The sequence below is a fragment of the Sapajus apella genome, unplaced genomic scaffold (assembly GCF_009761245.1).
Source record: "Sapajus apella isolate SASKATOON/1434 unplaced genomic scaffold, GSC_monkey_1.0 scaffold80, whole genome shotgun sequence".
NCBI classification, from domain to species: Eukaryota; Metazoa; Chordata; class Mammalia; order Primates; family Cebidae; genus Sapajus; species Sapajus apella.
Window position 1 is genome coordinate 6,974,375 of NW_022437020.1, and position 19,208 is coordinate 6,993,582.

At 42.8% G+C, this 19,208-nt stretch overlaps 1 protein-coding gene and 1 pseudogene across 9 annotated transcripts in view; one reads left to right on the top strand and one right to left on the bottom strand.

Annotated features, from left to right (window-relative positions):
* Positions 1 to 19,208, bottom strand: part of FAM169B (family with sequence similarity 169 member B) — an 88,129-nt gene that overhangs the window by 16,728 nt on the left and 52,193 nt on the right. For 7 of the 8 annotated variants that reach the window (XM_032252813.1, XM_032252818.1, XM_032252816.1 and 4 more), the window contains 2 exons: positions 14,662 to 14,747; positions 8,566 to 8,743 (listed from right to left, as the gene is read on the bottom strand). In XM_032252813.1, coding sequence (XP_032108704.1) covers positions 8,566 to 8,743; positions 14,662 to 14,747 — 264 coding nt within the window. Of the gene's footprint in view, positions 1 to 8,565; positions 8,744 to 14,661; positions 14,748 to 14,895; positions 15,089 to 19,208 lie in introns of those variants that run through there. The other variant, XM_032252820.1, reaches the window with a different exon arrangement.
* Positions 1,293 to 2,141, top strand: LOC116533196 (annotated as a pseudogene). The gene has a single exon (XR_004261147.1). The product of XR_004261147.1 is annotated as a 60S ribosomal protein L7a pseudogene (transcript).

The window sequence follows — 19,208 nt, forward strand, 5'->3', positions numbered from 1 at the left end:
AGCATTTTCAGCTCCTGTTGGAAGCAGTGGTATTTGTCCCTCCCGAGATTCAGAAGTGGGTAATTTCCCAAACAAACAAACAAAAATGACTCAGATTCTAACCAGCCAGATCGAACCGCAAAGATACACCTGCCATAGTGAACTGTTTGCAAAAATGGCCACGATTACTTCCTTCCTATGTCCATGCCCCTTTGCAACTGATTTTGAAGCTCCTCCCATCAAGAGATGGGATCAATTTCCCCTCACCTTCAATTCCAGCTGGCCTTGTGATTCACTTTGGTCAACAGAATGAGGCAGAGTGACAGCACCACCACCCTAATCCTAGGCCTCCTGGGGTATGCTGCACCTGTGTTCCCTCTAGGATCCCTGCAACACACCACAAAAGCAAGCCCAAGGTAGCCCACTACCTGAAAGGAATATGGCCCAGGCACTACTGCGATCCCAGCCAATGTCTAGCCAGCCCCAAGCAGCAGAGCCACCTAACAAGCAGGTCACCATGAATACACGAAAAGCCCACCTAGACTAGAAAACCACCCAGCTGAGCTCATCCTAAAATGCCAACCAAAAGAATTGTTAGCTAAATAAGCTTACTATTTCATACCAAAAATGAATTTAAAAATAAATTATCTGTGGTGAATAAAGAGACTCATTTCTCTTGAGACAGTAACTATAAAATATTTAGGATTTCAACCTCGATGCACTTGAGATGAGAGAAGCAACTTGCTTGTAATTATATTATTTCAATATATAGAAGATGAGAGCAGTGTTCTTGTAATAGTGAAATCTTCCAAAACTAAAAAGGCTTAATATTAAATAAAGATGCAATTTCATTTACAATGGTATTTTAAAAGAAGTAAATAATTAAGAGTATGTTTAAGAAAAGAATTGTCTTGTACACCGAAAACTACCAGACATTGTTGAGAGAAATTAAGGAAGATCTAAATAAATGAAGATAAATTCCATGTTCATAGATTGGATGACTCAATTAATAAGATAATTCTTCCCAAAATGATCTGTAAACTCAGTGCTAGCTCTATCAAAATCCTCTTTGTAATTCTACAACTAAGCACCAGTTTAGATAGACAAATACTTACCATTATGTTACAATCACCTCTAGTAACCAGTAGAGTAACAAGCTGTACAGGTTTGTGGCCTAGAGATGACAGGCCATACTCTACAGCCTAGGTGTGTAGCAGGCTCTGCCACTGAGTCTTATAGGAACATCCGATCATGTTCACACAATGATGCAAACGCTTAACAATGCATTCCTCAGAAATACAAAAAATACGCTCTTCCCGCTGCCCAAGATGCCAAAAGGAAAGAAGGCCAAGGGGAAGAAGGTGGCTCCGGCCCCTGCTGTCATGAAGAAGCAGGAGGCCAAGAAAGTGGTGAATCCACTATTTGAGAAAAGGACTAAAAATTTTGGTATTGGACAAGACATCCAGCCCAAAAGAGACCTCACCTGCTTTGTGAAATGGCCCCGCTACATCAGGTTGCAGTGGCAGAGAGCCATCCTCTGTAAGCAGCTGAAAGTGCCTCCTGCAATTAACCAGTTCACCCAGGCCCTGGACCGCCAAACAGCTACTCAGCTGCTTAAGCTGGCCCACAAGTATAGACCAGAGATGAAGCAAGAAAAGAAGCAGAGGCTGTTGGCCCGGGCCGAGAAGAAAGCAGCTGGCAAAGGGGACGTCCCCACTAAGAGACCACCTGTCCTTTGAGCAGGAGTTAACACCGTCACCACCTTGGTGGAGAACAAGAAAGCTCAGCTGGTGGTGACTGCACATGACGTGGATCCCATTGAGCTGGTTGTCTTCTTGCCTGCCCTCTGTCGTAAAATGGGAGTCCCTTACTGCATTATCAAGGGGAAGGCAAGACTGGGACGTCTAGTCCACAGGAAGACCTGCACCACTGTCGCCTTCACACAGGTTAACTTGGAAGACAAAGGTGCTTTGGCTAACCTGGTGGAAGCTATCCGCACCAACTACAATGGCAGATAGGATGAGACCCGCCGTCACTGGGGAGGTAATGTCCTGGGTCCCAAGTCTGTGGCTTGCATTGCCAAGCTAGAAAAGGCAAAGGCTAAAGAACTTGCCATGAAACTGGGTTAAATATACACTGTTTCTGTAAATAAAAATAATTAATGCAAATTTTCCTTCAAAAAAAAAATACTAAAAATACAAAAAATGAGCCAGCTGTGGTGGCTCTTGCCTGTAGTCCCAGCTACTTGGGAGGCTGAGACATGAGAGCTGCATGATCTGGGGAGGTGGGGGTTGCAGTGAGCTGACATCGTGTTACTGCACTCCAGCCTGGGTGACAGAGTAAGACTGGGTCCCACCAAAAAAAAAAAAAATCTTATATCTGTGGTTACAAGGGCTGGGAGTAGGAAGGATGAATAGGCAGAGCACAGAGGATTTTTAGGCAGTGAAACTACTCTGTGTGATACTAGAACAGTGGACACATGCCATTAAATATTTGTCACATCCCACAGATGGTACAATATGGGGTGAGCCCTGATGTAAACTATGGACTTCAGTTAATAATCATCTATTCTTATAGGCTGAACCGTGTGTTTCCAACATTCACAAACCCCCAAAACCTCAGAAGGTGGCTATCTTTGGAGATAAGACCTTTAAAATAAGTCACGAAGCTAAAACAAGGCCATTAGGGTGTGCACTAGTCCAACCTGACTAGTGTCTCTGTAAGAAGAAGTTTGGATACCCAGGAAGACACCAGCAATACTCAAGTAGAGAAAAGACCAAGTATGGACATAATGAGAAGGCAGCCATCTGCAAGCCAAGGAGAGAGGCCTCGGAGGAAAACAAGCTTCTGACACCTTGACCTTTCTTACAGCCTCTCCCTAACTGTGAGAAAATTAGTTTCTGTTGTTTAAGTCAGCGGTCCCCAACCTTTTTGGCATCAGGAACCAGTTTCATGGAAGACAGTTTTTCCATGGACCAGGAAGGGGAGAAGATGGTTTCAGGATGATTAAAGTGCATTACATTTATTGTGCACTTTATTTCTATTATTACATTGTAATATATAATGAAATAAGTATACACTCATCATAATGTAGAATCAGTGGGAGCCCTGAGCTTGTTTTCTTGCAACTAGATGGTCCCATCTGGGGATGATGGGAGAGCATGACAGATCATCAGGCTTTAGACTCTCAAAAAGAGGGAGCAACCTAGATCCCTCACATGCACAGTTCATAATAGGGTCCGTGCTCTTATGAGAATGCAATACCACTACTGATCTGACAGGAGGCTCAGCTCAGGTGGTAACATGAGCAATGGGAGCAACTGTAAATACAAATGAAGCTTCGCTCACTCACCCAGCACTCACCTCCTGCTGTGCAGCCCAGTTCCTAATAGGCTACAGACTGGTACCGGCCCATGGCCTGGGGCCTGGGGACCCCTAGTTTAAGCCACCCAGTCTGTGGTATTTTGTTATGGAGGCCCTAGAAAACTAATGTATATATCAATATTGGTTCATCAATTGCAACAAACGTACCACACTAATGCAATATGTTAATAGAGAAAATTGTTGGGGGAGGGGAAACAGAGGAACTGTGTACTTGCCCCCTCAATTTTTCTATAAATCTAAAAACTATTCTTAAAATAAAGCCTATTCATATTTTTAAATGTATTAGGATTTTATAAAATGAGGTTGGACCCTTACTTTACGTCATATACAATATAAAATAATTCAAAAGGGATCATGGACATGAATATAAGAGCTAAAACTACAAAGCTTTTAGAAAAAGAAAAAGTAAAAATCTTCCCAACCTTGGGTTAGGCAAAGAGTTCTTAGATTCAACACCAAAAACACAATCAATTTTGACAAACCTAGCTTCATCAATGTTTTAAACTGTTTCAAAAGACACCAATGGGAATCATGGCAGATGAGAGGCAGGACTAGATCACAGCTCTGACTGGGACAGACAGAGCAGCATGTGGAGGCTCACACTGTTACTTTTTGCTACAGAACAACTGCAGAAATAAATCAGGAAACCTGAGAGGACCCACAGACTCCCTGAAGGAAGTGGATTGCTCCTGCAGGACCCAGGAGACACCCCAAATACTGTGTTGGTATCTACGACTGAGAGACCCACAGATGGTTCACATCACAGAACTCTGTGTAGACAACCCCCAGTACCAGCCAGAGCCTGGTAGAATTGCTGAGTGGCTAGATCCAGAAGAGAGATAATGATCACTACAGCTCAGCTTTCAGGAAGCCACATCGTAGGAATAGGGGGAGAGTGCTACATCAAGGAAACACCCCGTGGAACAAAAGAAGCCTTCAGCCTTAGCCCTTCCTCTGACAGAACCTACCCAAAGGAGAAGGAGACAGAAAACCAACTCTGGTAATATGACAAAACAAGGTTCTTTAACACCTTTAAAAAAATTACACTAGTTCACCAGCAATGGACCCAAACAAAGAAGAAATCCCTGATTTACCTGAAAAAGAATTTAGGAGGTTAGTTATTAAGCTTATCAGGGAGGCATCAGAGAAAGATGAAGCCCATTGTAAGGAAATCCATGTCGTACACCAAAAAATATATACACTATTGAATCTGTCAATTTAAAAATCTTTAAATATGAATGATGCTATGTAACCATCATCACCATCCGTGTCCAGACCTCTTTCCACATTATAAATGGAAACTCTGTGCCCGTTAAACAATAACTCCCTGTTTCCCTCTCCCTCTAGTTCTTGAAACCACCATTTTGCTTTGTATGAATTTGAGACAAATTCACAATTCAAATATATTTTTAAGTATTTTTAAAATTTATATCTTTTAAATTGACATGTAAATATTGTATATATCTTTAGTATACAATATGATGTTTTGAAATATGTATAGATTATGGAATAGCTAATATAAATAAATATATTGTACATATTTTATATATTTATTTGTATGTATTTTTAAATGTTTAAATTACATACATACAACCAATTTACAATTCAAATATGAGTATTTTTAAAATTTATATATTTTAAATTGACAGGTAAATATTGTACTCATCTTTGGTATACAACATGATGTCTTAAAATATGTTTAGATTATGGAATAGCTAATACAAATAAATATTTTTATGTATTTATTTGTATTTTTTTAACATTTAAAATACATACACACACACAACCAAGAAAAAAATAGGCAAAGAACTTGAATAAACACTCCTCCAAAGAAGATATACAAATGGCCAATAAGTACATATAAACATGCTCAGTAATCATTAGGGAAATGCAAATCAAGACTGCGAGATACCACTTCACATCCATTAGGATGATACTATAAAAAAATAAGTGTTAGCAAAAATGGGGAGAAATTAAAACCCTTGTGCACTGTTGGTAAGAATGTAAGATGTTACAGCCACCATGGGAAACAGTGTGGCAGTTCCTCAGACAATGAAACCTAGAATTACCACATGATCCTCTAATTCCACTTCTGAGCATATACCTAAAGCAGAGTTTCAAAGAGATATTTGTATATCCATGTTTACAGCAACATTATTCACAAGAGCTACAACACGAATGCAATCCAAATGTCCACTGACAAATGAATCAACAAGCAAAATGTGGCATATACATACAATGGAATATTATTCAGCCTTAAAAAAGGAAGGAAATTCTGATACATGCTATAACACAGATGAAAATGGTGGACATTATGCTAAGTGAAATAAGCCAGTCACAGAAGGAAAAATACTGGGTGATTCCACTTATATGAGGCACCTAACATCGTCAGATTTACACAAACTAAAATGGTAGTTTCAAGAATTTGGAGAGAGAGTGAAATGGAGAGTCATTGTTTAGTGGGAACAGTTTCCATTCAATAATATGGAACGAGTTCTGGAGATGGATGGTGGTGATGGTCACACATCATCATCAATATATTTAATACCACTGAACTGTACACTTAAAATGAGTAAGATACATTTTATTTTACCTGTATTTTACTACAACAACAAAAAATCAGAAACAAAAAGCAAAAGAAACTACTAACAAATTATAGAATAGGAGATTTTAGCAATACTGACAAACCCAAAATCAATACTTAAAAATCTATACATTAGCAACAATTGGAGAAAGGTTTTAAAATAAGATATCATTTCATAGCCATCAGATCAGCAACCATTAAAACGTTGGACAAATATTTTCAGTAAACAAAAATTAGTAGAATTTGTTCCCAGGAGAATAGGACTACAAGAAATACTAAGGGAACCTCTATTAGTCCATTTCGTGTTGCTATAAAATAATACCTGAGGCTTGATCCTTTTTTTTTTTTGAGACAGAGTCTCACTCCGTCACCCAGGCTGGAGTTCAGTGGCGTGATCTCGGCTCAAGGGATCCTCCCACCTCCGCCTCCCAAGCAGCTGGGACCATAGGTGTGCGCCACCATGCCCAGCTGATTTTTGTATTTTTAGTAGAGACAGGGTTTCACCCTGTTGCCCAGGCTGGTCTCGAACTCCTGAGCTCAAGGGATCTGCCCATCTTGGCCTCCCAAAGTTGCTGGGATTACAGGCGTGAGCCACCATACTCCGCCATTTGACACTTTTTAAAACCACTAAATTACTGAGTAACTAACAGTCCATTGCCACTTCAAAAACCAGTTCATTGATGACAATAATGTGACCTCACAAACAGCTTCAGGGTACTTTTCACTGAATTTGTGGGATTCATCAAAAATGAAGAGGCAGAATTCAAGCACCTGGTCTGAACTGCCTTAGCTCAGCATCTTTACGTACTTTACCTGCTCCAAGGCTCTGAATCTGCCTGGGGAAGAGCACGGCAGTTGCAGACAACCCCTGCTCCCCTCCTCAAAATCAGAGGCCTTGGTATCACTGCCTCCAGGAGTAGCAGCAGGACCAGGCAAGACCAAGGTCAAGCTCCCTCTGCTGCCTACCTGTGGTTTCACACATTGAGCTGGAATCTGTTAACAGTTTTTGTTAACTATTAGTAGGATGTCTGCACCACAAATGATTCGGTTACAGATTCAAAAACAGCCATTTAGTAGACAATGACCACTAAGGAGTCTCCCAGGAAAGAGGAATTCAAACGGCCTCCTTTGCATTTTAATTTTTCTCTGGCCCCTTAGTCTACCTTAAATGGTAAAAGAATGTGACCATTCAAAAAAGTGAAAGGGCATCAAAATCTAAGGGCAAAGTCATTCACAAGGAACGGAGCTGAAAGACACAGGGGCTAAAAAGTTACGACTGACTTTGCAAATAACCAAGAAACGAAGAAGTGGTTTGGATGAGAAACTGCTGTATCTCACTGAGGAAAAACAAAAAAGTGGGAAACACACATTTATCTCATCCTGGAGAGGTCAAGCACACACACAATGTTTACATGGCTCAGAACAAAACTCAGCCTCTTTAGCAACTGAGAAAAACACTTAACTCATAGTACACCCATGGCAGTTTACTGAGAAGATTAATTCTTGCTAAAATTAAGAACTTTTTGACAACCAAATGATAGGGCTGAAATTAGTTAGGTGAGAGATGTTGACAGTCTGCAAAAAATTAAAGAAAGAGGCAAGGCGTGGTGGTTCATGCCTGTAATCCCAGCACTTTGGGAAGCTGAGGCAGGAGGATCACTTGAGCCCAAGAATGTGAGGCAGCAGTGAGCTATGATCACACCACTGCCCTCCAGCCTGGGTGACAAAGTGAGATCCCATCTCAGAAAAAAAAAAAAAAAAAAAAAAAAAAGAAAGAAAAAGAAAGTAAAAAAAGAAAACAATGAATGAAAGACAGCAAGTTTAAAGAAGAAGACCAGTGGCCACGCATAGTAGCACACACCTGCAATCCCAGCACTTTGGGAGGTTGAAGCAGGCAGATGACTTAAGCTCAGAAGTTCGAGACCAGCCTGGGCAACATGGCAAAACCCTGTCTCTACAAAATAATCCAAAAATTAGCCAGACACAGCTACTCAGGAGGCTGAAGTGGCAGGATCACCTGAACCCAGTGAAGTTGAGGCTGCAGTGAGCCATGATCATGCCAACTGTATTCCAGCCTGGGTGACATAAATCAAGAAAAATAAAGAAGAAGAAGAAGAGGCACATCCCTTTAGCAAAATGGTACTAGTCTCACACTGAGCGTTGATCACTGCCCTTCAAGTCAGACATCACCCTAACCTTGTTATCATGGCTGGACTCCCTTTCTTCTGAGGTCATGTCTGTAAATCTTGGCATCCAAGGTGCTTTTGCTCCATGTGTCAGCTACTAGCAAAGGTATTTTTCCTGACAACTAGCGAGTAACACTGAAGGAAACAAATGAAATTTTAAACTATTAACTGCAATGAGTTCTTCTCTGGAAGGACGTGGCACTACCTGGAAATCAAAGGGACATGCTTTTCACGTATTTGCCCCTAAGACAAGAAATCTGGTGGAAATGGAATCCATACATGAGGTTTATTTACACCCAACTTAATCTGTGATACTTCCTGTGCTAGAAGATTCTCGCCACATAGCCGGTGCTGAGGGAGCCCTCTGGGGCAGGCAGACCCCTGGAGAGCCCCACTCAGCCCAGCCTGAAGTAGTGGCTGCGCACCCCTCACCTTTCATCTTGGTTGTGTAAAACCCAACAGCCGCTCCATGTCTCCACATGATTTTGGCTTGCTCCTTCACAGAGTGAGGTAGAAAAAACATGTCATCGTCATCCAGATTTCTCTCCAATCTTCCAAAAATAATGACGTTTAGAATGAAAAGCACAATCCTTTCCCCAAATGACTGAACCTTTGAAGAAAGAAAAAGAACAACAACAATCAAGTAAGACCAGAGAGGAAAATCAGATGCAATAAATTCTGCGCTTGGATGTGACCCACATGTCGGGGCCAGGTGTGAGCTCCTCCATCGCAGAGTCCTTTCGTGCTCAAAGGGCCAACATGGGAATCACGGCCACTCACAGAGGCTTCCACATCACTGGCCTTTCACAGCATGCGGCCTCCAGGAGTGGGGAACGATGCCAGAGGCGGCCCCTGGGTCCCTAGGGCCACAGACCAGGAATGTGAGACCACAAAGCACAATCCATCACACAGCAACAAAACAGGAAACAGGAAATTAAACCAGGCAAGCCAGAGCAACCCATTTCAACTGACTGGCTAGATGTGTCCTAAAATAAACCCAATCTGCCATTTTCATGATGGCAGGCCCCAGAACTCTGGCCCTCAGAAGGAGAGTAAATAATGTGGGAGATCAACTGCTACACCAAAAGCAAGCGATTTTCTTTTTTTTTTTTTCGAGACGGAGTTTCACTCATGTTACCCAGGCTGGAGTGCAATGGCGCAATCTCGGCTCACCACAACCTCCGCCTCCTGGGTTCAGGCAATTCTCCCGCCCCAGCCTCCTGAGTAGCTGGGATTACAGGCACGCGCCACCATGCCCAGCTAATTTTTTGTATTTTTAGTAGACACGGGGTTTCACCATGTTGACCAGGATGGTCTCGATCTCTTGACCTCGTGATCCACCCGCCTCGGCCTCCCAAAGTGCTGGGATTACAGGCTTGAGCCACCGCGCCCGGCCAGGCAAGCGATTTTCAATGGCTTGTGACTTGTGACAGATTTGGAGCACACACTGGCGTCCCAATCCCAGAGAATTACTGGGACTCGGAGCACATCTCGTTTTAAGGCTGTAAGATAGAACGGTCTCTTGCCTGTAGCAAAGTCATCACAAGTGAGGAAATCGTATTGTGGTCAAAGTCAGGCCCACACAGTTAGAAGCTTTCCCCTTCACAAGTCAAAACGACTTCACGCTCCTGCCTGTTAAAATGCTCTGCATTTGTGTAGCCCATGGATGGCAAATAGGTGGCAGAAACCAACATCTCCCGCTCCTGGATTCAGAGCAGACCTATCTGTCCAACTAAGCATGGACACAGTCTCAGAAACCTCCTTAACACTGCCCTCCAGACAGCCATGAGCAACTGCTAAAATGTGGCCCGAGATGAAACCAATCAGCTATTTACGAATTGACAATGCTGCTGTATTGGAGTTTGCTCGGTAACACTGCTAGGTGACAACCTCTGTGTGTGTAGGTGACAGCCTCTGCATGTCTGTGTGTTTGTCACTCCATCCTATGCATTCCTCCAGATCGACAATGCCACTAACTGGCCCATGACATCTACCCACAAGCTACCATTTGAGTCTCGCCAACTGCTGGGGAGGTCCTGGTTCATAGGTGGGGAAATTGAAGCTCAAAGAGGGTGATTACCTTTATTGATTTCCCTGCCTCATTTCAAAGAGGACTTGAGACAGCTGGGCAAGGGGTCTCTCAGAGGCAGGCACAAAACAACAGGCTGCGGCTTTCCAGTCCAGCCCGTGCTTTCCTTCTTCATATTCATCCATTAGAAATAGGCCGGGTGCGGTGGCTCAAGCCTGTAATCCCAGCACTGTGGGAGGCCGAGGCGGGTGGATCACGAGGTCAAGAGATCGAGACCATCCTGGTCAACATGGTGAAACCCCGTGTCTACTAAAAATACAAAAAATTAGCTGGGCATGGTGGCGCGTGCCTGTAATCCCAGCGACTCAGAAGGCTGGGGCAGGAGAATTGCCTGAACCCGGGAGGCGGAGGTTGCAGTGAGCCGAGATCACGCCATTGCACTCCAGCCTGGGTAACAAGAGCGAAACTCCGTCTCAAAAAAAAAAAAAAAAAAAAAAAAAAAAAAAAAAAAGAAATGAGATTTGGGGAAAGGGGAAGTTTAATACAAATATTGATACTTCATTTTATATTTAATATTTGACCCTTAGATGATGATCATCATCATTATCGTCACTGGTGGTTTGTAGGCTGTTACCCTGGATCTGCTGGGAGATCTTCAGCAACTCACAACCTCTTTGAGTCTCAGTTCCTTTCTCTGGTCAAGGGAGAAGATCCCTCATGTGGTATCTAAAATGCTTGCCTGTTTTTCAAATGATCTGACAATAAAAATAAGGCAGCTTGCACCATCTAGCAAATGGCACAAAGTGTTCAGTGCCAGTAAACTTACGAATTGGCCAGAATGTAAAATATTTCACCTTCATCTGGAGCTAAATCTTAAATGAGAAAAAGATTTGTGAAAACCACACTAGCTTGGCTCTGAGAAGCCATCACATTTTGTATCTCAGACAGTGGCAGCCAAATCAAGTTCAGACGTTAAGAAAAACCAGCTAGTTGCCAAACCAGATCAGTGTCACGGGGGAGGTTATATTTTTCAACTTATGAAACCAAAAAGTTCAGAAGAAAGCCAGAAGACAAAAGCAGATTGCATCTGGCAGAAGGGAAATATCCAATCAAAAACTGGCAGGAGAAAAAGGAGAAAAAGAAAATGTACTTCATTTGTCCAATTTCATTATGGGGGAGGAAAACGTATGACGTGATTTTGACTCAGAAATGTTTCTGAAAACACAAAACTAAGATCCAGTTCACATCCCTCGTTAGGACCACTAATTATGTTAACAGGAAAAACATGAAGAAATCTTGTGGAGTTTTTTTAGTAATTTGTGAAGATGAGAGCTGGCTAGGAAACAAAATGTAATTAAAAGAAGAAGAAAAAAAGTCAAGACCTAAAGTTCTACAGAGAGGGGAAATATTCCCATGTGCAGCTGGGAAAGGACAGATCTTTACAATATGGTTCATTAAGTGGAACTAACACCCAAGTTTCTTTCTGTTCGTAATATAGGCCACATTGTCAGAAAATGTGGGGTTTTTCTCATTTAGAATTAGAAGAAGAGATGACAAATGAAGGGAGTAACAACTCTTGTTCCAAAAAAAATTATTTAAAGAGCCATTCACATTCTTTGTAGTATTCAAAACAGTCAATCCTTAAGTGGCCACCTGGTCCACCTGCAGCACCAGAGCTGGGCCAGCAACGCAAACCAAGATGCCAGGCACTACACTGGGCACATTATTCTCATTTGCTGAATCTCAGGCCATTTCTAATGCACTGAAAGAAACCCCTTTCAAAATAATATCTACTGAATTGATTAAAAGAAGACCTAAAAAAGAAAACTCACAGAATGAGAAAAAAATAATTGCAAATCATATATGTGATAAAGAACTTGTGTCTAGAATACTGCATATGAAAAACTCTCACAACTCAATAGTAAAAAGTCAAATAACCCAATTAAAAGTAGGGCGAGAATCTTCATAGACATTTCCCAAAGAGGAGCTATAGATGGTGAATATGCATATGAAAAGATGCTCACCATGCTTAGCCATCGCTGAAATGCAAGTTAAACCACAGTGAGATTCCACTTCACAGCTACTAGGATGGAGAACATTAAAACGACAATAACAAGTGTTGGTGAGCATATGGAGCGACTGAAACCCTCAGACACTGCTGTTGAGAATGCAGAATGGTGCAGCTGCTGGGAAGGCAGTTGAACAGTTCCTCAATATATGAAACATAGAGTTCCCACATGACCAGTAATGCCACTTCTAGACATATACCCAAGAGAACTGAAAATGTGTATCCTCACAAAAACTTACATACCAACGCTCATAGAAGTATTATTAAACAGAGCCAAAAAGTAGATACAACTCAAATGTCTATCAACCGAAAAATGGATAAATGATAAATGATATCCATACAATCGACTATTATTCAGCCCAAAAAAGGAATGAAGTACTGAGGCATGCTACAATGGATGAACTCTGAAAAGATTACGCTAAGTTAAAGAGGCTGTTTACAAAAGACTACCTGTTGTATGATTCCATTTATAGGACGTAGCTGGAATAGGCAAATCCACAGAGACAGAAAGCAGATTCGTGGTTTCCAGGGACTGGGGAAAGATAGGAATGGGGAGTGATGCTAATGGGTAGAGAGCTTCTTTTTAAAATGATGAAAATGTTCTGGCACTAGTGGTGACTGCGATGGAACTTTGTGAATATATTAAAAGTCACTGCATTGTATAATTTTAAAGAATGGAGCTTATGATGTGTGAATTCTATCCTGATGAAGCTCTTGTTTAGAAAAAAAAAAATCAAGAACTAATTTTTTTTATATGCTCAGCAAAAGAAAAAAGAAAGAAAAAAAAAACCTGGATTACCAACTTGGGAACATTACCTGAGACCAGACCCCTTATAGGGATTACCTGATTTCAGAACCTTCAAGGTGTTTGTTGTACAGATGAAGACATCAAGGCTGAGTCACATAGCCAGCAAGTCATGTAGCTGGGTACAAACTTCCATCTCTTTGACATCAGGCTGGGGATCTTTGAAGTGTTGTGCCTGGAACTATTTCCTCTCTCTGTTTGTAGAACTTTAGGTCCTGACTTTTTTTATCTTTTAATTGTATTTTGTTTCTTAGCCATCCTCCATACTCAACCTGAAAGAACACTGATATTTCATTCAGTATTTACAGGGCTCTATGAAGGAGACCGAATGGGATTTCAGACAACTGTGAACGAGATCACACATTTCAGGACAGCAGGGAAGCAACATCCTTCTTCCCACATGTGGAATTAAGATAAATATACCAATCAAATGAAAATGGGCATATGTGAGGCACACAGTCCAAACTCTCAGCTGGGTACTAGCTCCTTCCTTAGCCTCTTCCCCAGCCAAAATTCAGCCAAGAGGACTCCGCCTGGACCTCCGAGAAGCTGCTCTGGCTCCTGCCTTCACGCCTGCCATCCCAGGTCTCTGCTTTACAGCTGCTCAACAGAGGCACAGCTCTTCAAAGATCACCAGGCCCGATGTCAAGGAGACAGATGTTTGTACCCAGCTAAATCACTTACTAGCTGTGTGACTCAGCTTCAATGTGTTCATCTCACAAAACAAATACCTTGAAGGTTCTGAAATTAGATAATCCCTATAGAGTCTCAGGTAAAATACAGGATAGTATCTACAATTCTAACTCATGCTAAGTACCAATAAACGCTACCTGAATGCACTAAGCAGAAGTTTCCCATACAACAGAGAGATGGTGTGTATTAAAGTTTTAAAATGTAGACATGAGGGGCCACTCAGTAAAGTAAAATAGATTTATCAATAGCCAGACATCTGTTGTATATAGCATTGAGTGCTGTTTTCCTTGGTAGCGGGGTGTTATGGATTGAACTGTCACCCTCAAAAAGCTGTTGACGTCCTAACCCCCACTTGTGTGAACATGACCTTATTTGGAAACAGTCCACTGATCAATCAAGATGAGGGGATTAAGTTGGTCTCTAATCCAATATGATTGATGTCCTTATAAAAAGGGAGGATTTTAGGCTGGGTGCAGTGGCGCACGCCTGTAATCCCAACACTTTGAGAGGCTGAGGTGGGTGGATCCCCTGAGTCAGGAGTTTGAGACCAGCCTGACCAACATGATGAAACCCTGTCTCTTAAAAAAAAAAAAAAAAAAAAAGGAAGATTTTGACAGAGACAGACATAGAGAGAACAACGTGGAAATACAAGGTAAAGGTCAGCCAAGAAACCCCTGAGGCTACTAGAAGCTAGCAAAGAAGCCAGGAACAGATTCTCCTTTACAGCTCTGAAAAGAAAAACTCTGTGGATTGCTTAATTTCAGACTTTCTAGTCTCCAGAACTGTGAGACAATGCATTTCTGTTTTGTGGTACTCTGTGGTATTAGGAAACGAAGACATGGGCTAAACTGCTTTAAATTATCAACAGGATAGTAAGCGCTGTGACTTTTAAAACCTCTTTTGCAATGTTCATTTAAAATTGCATTGACTCACCTTCATCAGCCCTTCTCTTGCCGGATCAGAGGTTCTTATTGCATCTTCCGTGGACCACCAGGATTCCTTTATGTAAACAGCCACAACTAGAGGGGAAGCCAAGAGAGGATAATGTGCACACAGCAAACTGGCCAACAGATGGGCAGCTTCACAGCACAGAGCCACTGACAAGGTGCAAAGGGAAGATGATTTGTGGGGAAAGCAGGTGATATTTTTAGAGCTGAATTTACTGACCAAAAAAGAGTGACCACTCTCACATGCAGAGGACGTCATAGATGTTTCAGAGGTGGGCCGTTGTTGATGCCAAAACAGGACACACCGCAATGTTTGCAGGCGCAGCAGGATACACACCAATACTGACAAATCCAATGAGTAAGAATTACTTTTTTTTTTTGAGTCAGAGTCTCGCTCTGTTGCCCAGGCTGGAGTGCAGTGGTGCAATCTTGGCTCACTGCAAGCTCTGCCTCCCAGGTTCAAGCAACTCTTCTGCCTCAGCCTCCTGGGTAGGTGGGACTAAAGGTGTGCACCACCACGCCCTGCTAATTGTTGTTTTATATTAGTTTGTTTTTTTATTTTTTGAGACGGAGTCTCACTCTGTCACCCGGGCTGGAGTAGAGTGGTGCGATCTTGGCTCACTGCAACCTCTGCCTCCCAGGGTCAAGCAATTGATCTGCTACAGCCTCCCACATAGCTGGGATTACAGACGTGCACCACTACGCCCCGCTAATTTTTGTATTTTTAGTAGAGATGGGGTTTCACCATGTTGGCCAGGCTGGTCTTGAACTCTTGACCTTGTGATCCACCTGCTTTGGTCTCCCAAAGTGCTGGGATTATAGGCGTGAGCCACTGCACCTGGTCAATTGTTGTATTTTTAGTAGAAACAGGGTTTCACCATGTTGGCCAGGCTGGTCTTGAACTCCTGACCTCAAGTAATCCACCTGCCTCTGCCTCCCAAAGTGCTGGGATTCCAGGCGTGAGCCACCACGCCTGGCCAATTCTTTTCATGTTAAAAACACTTATCAAAGTCCAACCACGTGCCACAGCCCAGAATTTCCCCAATTAAGCAAAATTCAATATGGGCTAAGGTCGTTAAACAAACTGCCTTAATATCTGTGTGTTGAGCCATCACTGTGGCGCTGGGTTAGGTGCTGCCCTCTTTTACATGAGTTTCTTTCCTTCTCACCATGAAACTGTTACCAGCATTTTTCTAAGGAGGATGACTGAAGTTCTGCGAGGTGAAATGACTTGCAGGCAGCCAGCTAGAAGGGACTGAGGTGGGGTTCAGCCCTGGGCCAGTGGACTCCTAAGTTAGTGCTCCTTCTAAGAGGCTGGAGATGGGTCCAGTGTTAAGAATGGGGTGAATCACATGGGGTAGAGGAGGTGTCTTTGGATGAGAAAGTCCTGGGGCTACGATTTACAGGAGAAGGGCAGGGACATCTCCCCTCCTCCCCCGTCCCCTACCCCAAGCATCCCCAAGGCCTGCTGACTCTACCTCAGAAGCAGCCCTGGCACCATTCCAAGGGTAGACATGGGCCCTGCTGCTCAGCAGAGGAGACCTGAACACGACTTCAACTTCACTAAGCCCCACACTCCTTATCTTAGTTGCCCAAACCGATCACCCCAGGTGGCTGGGGAGTTCCTATGAGGATCCGTACTGAAATGCCCAGCATGGGGCCTGGCACATGGGAAGTGCTCAGAGTCTACTCATCAATGAGTTGATTTCTCCTCCTCCCCTCATGCTGCCATCACCATGTTCCATCAGTTCCTCCCGCTGCCTCATACCAAAATCTATCCTGCTGGTTCCAGACCCAGATCCCAGCTGGGTGAGGCCACCACCATCTCCACTGACGGCTGAGACAGCCCATCACCCAGTCCCCATCTCATTCTCCCCTGACAATCCATCCCTACTGAGTGGTCGTTCTAAATCCCATCATGGTCTCCGCCCCTTGTCTCCACTTGGCAACCTTCCTTTCCTTGCTTAAAAACTACATTTTTTTCTTTTTTAATTTTTTTCCATTTTAAATTTTTTTGGATACATAGTAAATGTATATATGGGATATATATATGGAATACCTGAGATGTTTTGATACAGTCATGCAATGCATAATAATGGAGTATTGGCTGGGCACTTACGTCCGTAATTATAGCACTTTGAAAGGAAGAGGTGGGCGGATTGCTTGAGCCCAGGAGTTTAACACCAGCCTGAGCAACATGGCAAAACCCCATCTCTGTGAAAAATACCAAAGAATTAGTTGGGTGTGGTAGTGCATGCCTGTCATCCCAAACACTTAAGAGGCTGAGCTTGGAGGATCACTTGAGCCCTGGAGGTTAAGGCTGCAATGAGTCATGGTTGTACCACTGCACTCCAGCCTGGGCAACAGAGTGAGATTCTGTCTCAAAAAAAAAAGACAAAAAAATGGTGTATCTGTCCCCTCAAGCATTACGTCCTTTGTGTCACAAACAATCTGATTCTATTCTTTCAGTTATTTTAAAATGTACAAGAATCACATTTTAAACACCAAAGTTACTTTGGTTGTTTTCTGGTGTCTTTTTTATACCCCTTTGATCATTATTTTTATATCTGCTTCTCAAGCCGAGTATCTGAGCCTGAGGGTTCCAGAAGCCACAGAATTAGAAAAGAGGCCTCTTCCCAGTTAGACCTTTTTAGATGGAGATTTTTGGAGGAAAATGTGATGGAGTAGAAAACAAAAGAAGTTGAACATTTCACATAAGCCTCGAGATTTTAAAACAAATGCGGACCACTCGGGGGCAGCTGCCACAGCCTTTCTCTCTATTCCTCTCTGCTACTGGAGGAACTTTAGTAGAAAACTCTGTGAAGACCAAGCCACAGTGGTGTGATTGTTAATAGCGAGTGTCAACTTGATTGGATTGAGGGATACAGAGCATCAGTCCTGGGTATGTCTGTGAGGATGTCACTAACAAAAGAGATTAACATTTGAGTCGGGGGCTGGGGAACGCAGATCCACCCTTAATCTGGTGGGCACAATCTAATCAGCTTCCAGCAAATATAAAGCAGGCAGAAAAACATGAAAAGGAGAGAAGGGCCTAGCTTCCCAGCCTACATCTTTCTCCCATGCGGGATGCTTCCTGCCTTCAAACATGGGACTCCAAGTTCTTCAGTTTTGGGACTCGGGCTGATTCTCCTTGCTCCTCAGCTTGCAGACAGCCTATTGTGGGACCTTGTGATCATGTAAGTTAATACTTAATTAAGTCCCCTTTATATATATCTTTACATATACATAAATGTATATATATAAATAATAAACTCACATGTATATATAGAACAGAACTAATAGGAGATATCTATATCTAAGAGAACCCTGACTAATACAAGTGGCATTAGCCAGGTATTAAACATTAACTCTGCGTAGCCGGCTCCTCCTCCCCAGAGACCAACAGCATGTAACCCACCTTGTCAGTTTCACATGGGTGAATTATATCATCTCTGACAATGGTTCCAGAATTGATAGAGCCAGCTGGGAGCAAAGAGCCAATTAAATGCTTGACATCTGCCTTCATTTATTCAACTCAATTCACTTCCAAAATGGCACCTACTGGAACTTCCAGGAGCTTTACAAGCCATAAGGATTATTTTCCTGCTTAACAAGGTGAAGCAACAAAAGCTGTTGAATTTACTAATACGCTGTATTCCTGTAATACAGATGTTCAATTTGCTAATACAGTTTCAAACAAGAAATGTGTTATGACTTGGTGCTTATGTGGTACCTTGCAAGTTTCACAGTGCACTGTGGAGCATTAATTAGTCACACAAGTTGTCACAAATAAGATAGAACTGTTGTTTTTTTCAAAACTCATGCTAAACTGCTAAGTATACATAACAATGAAACTGAAGTCCAATCACATATAACAGTTAAAAACTGCCCTCAAAACCAACTCTTGGAAAATAGGATCAGCCTTCTGGAGAGAAGCAGCTTTTGATCAGTGAAGTATAATACCTCATCCAGAGAACACAGGAGAGAGACATGGTGAGGCAGCCCTTGGAGAGACGCTGTCCCCAGCTCAGCAAGGACAAATGATGGCTCCTGGGATGCTGACAGGTGCCATAAAGCCAGCCTCAGGGCATCACTGCTGAGACCCTGCAGCCAGCAACCTCCAAGGGTTACAACTGGAAGTCACAACATCCTTGTTTTTAAAAAGGGCCCTGATCAGTCATCTCCACTAAGGATTGAGAAGAGCCTGGACACCTACAGACGGATGCACTGTGCTGAGAGCCATCAGGAGAGCATTGTGAAGAGCCAGACTTACCACGCCAATTCAATTTCCCTGTCCCCGAGTGACAGGTGACATGGACCACAGGAAGATGTCACTAGTGGATTTTATTCTATGACACTCCAAGGTCTCCCAAACAAGTTAAGACAGTGAGGTCCCTAAGGCTAATTCCTAGAGGCCTGGATTCAGCCCGTGCTCCACCTGATCCACTGAATTTAACTCTCCATGGCTGAGTTCCCCACTGTGTGACGGGTGCTGTCCTGGGCCCCAGGAGCTGATGATTAAGCTGACACCTT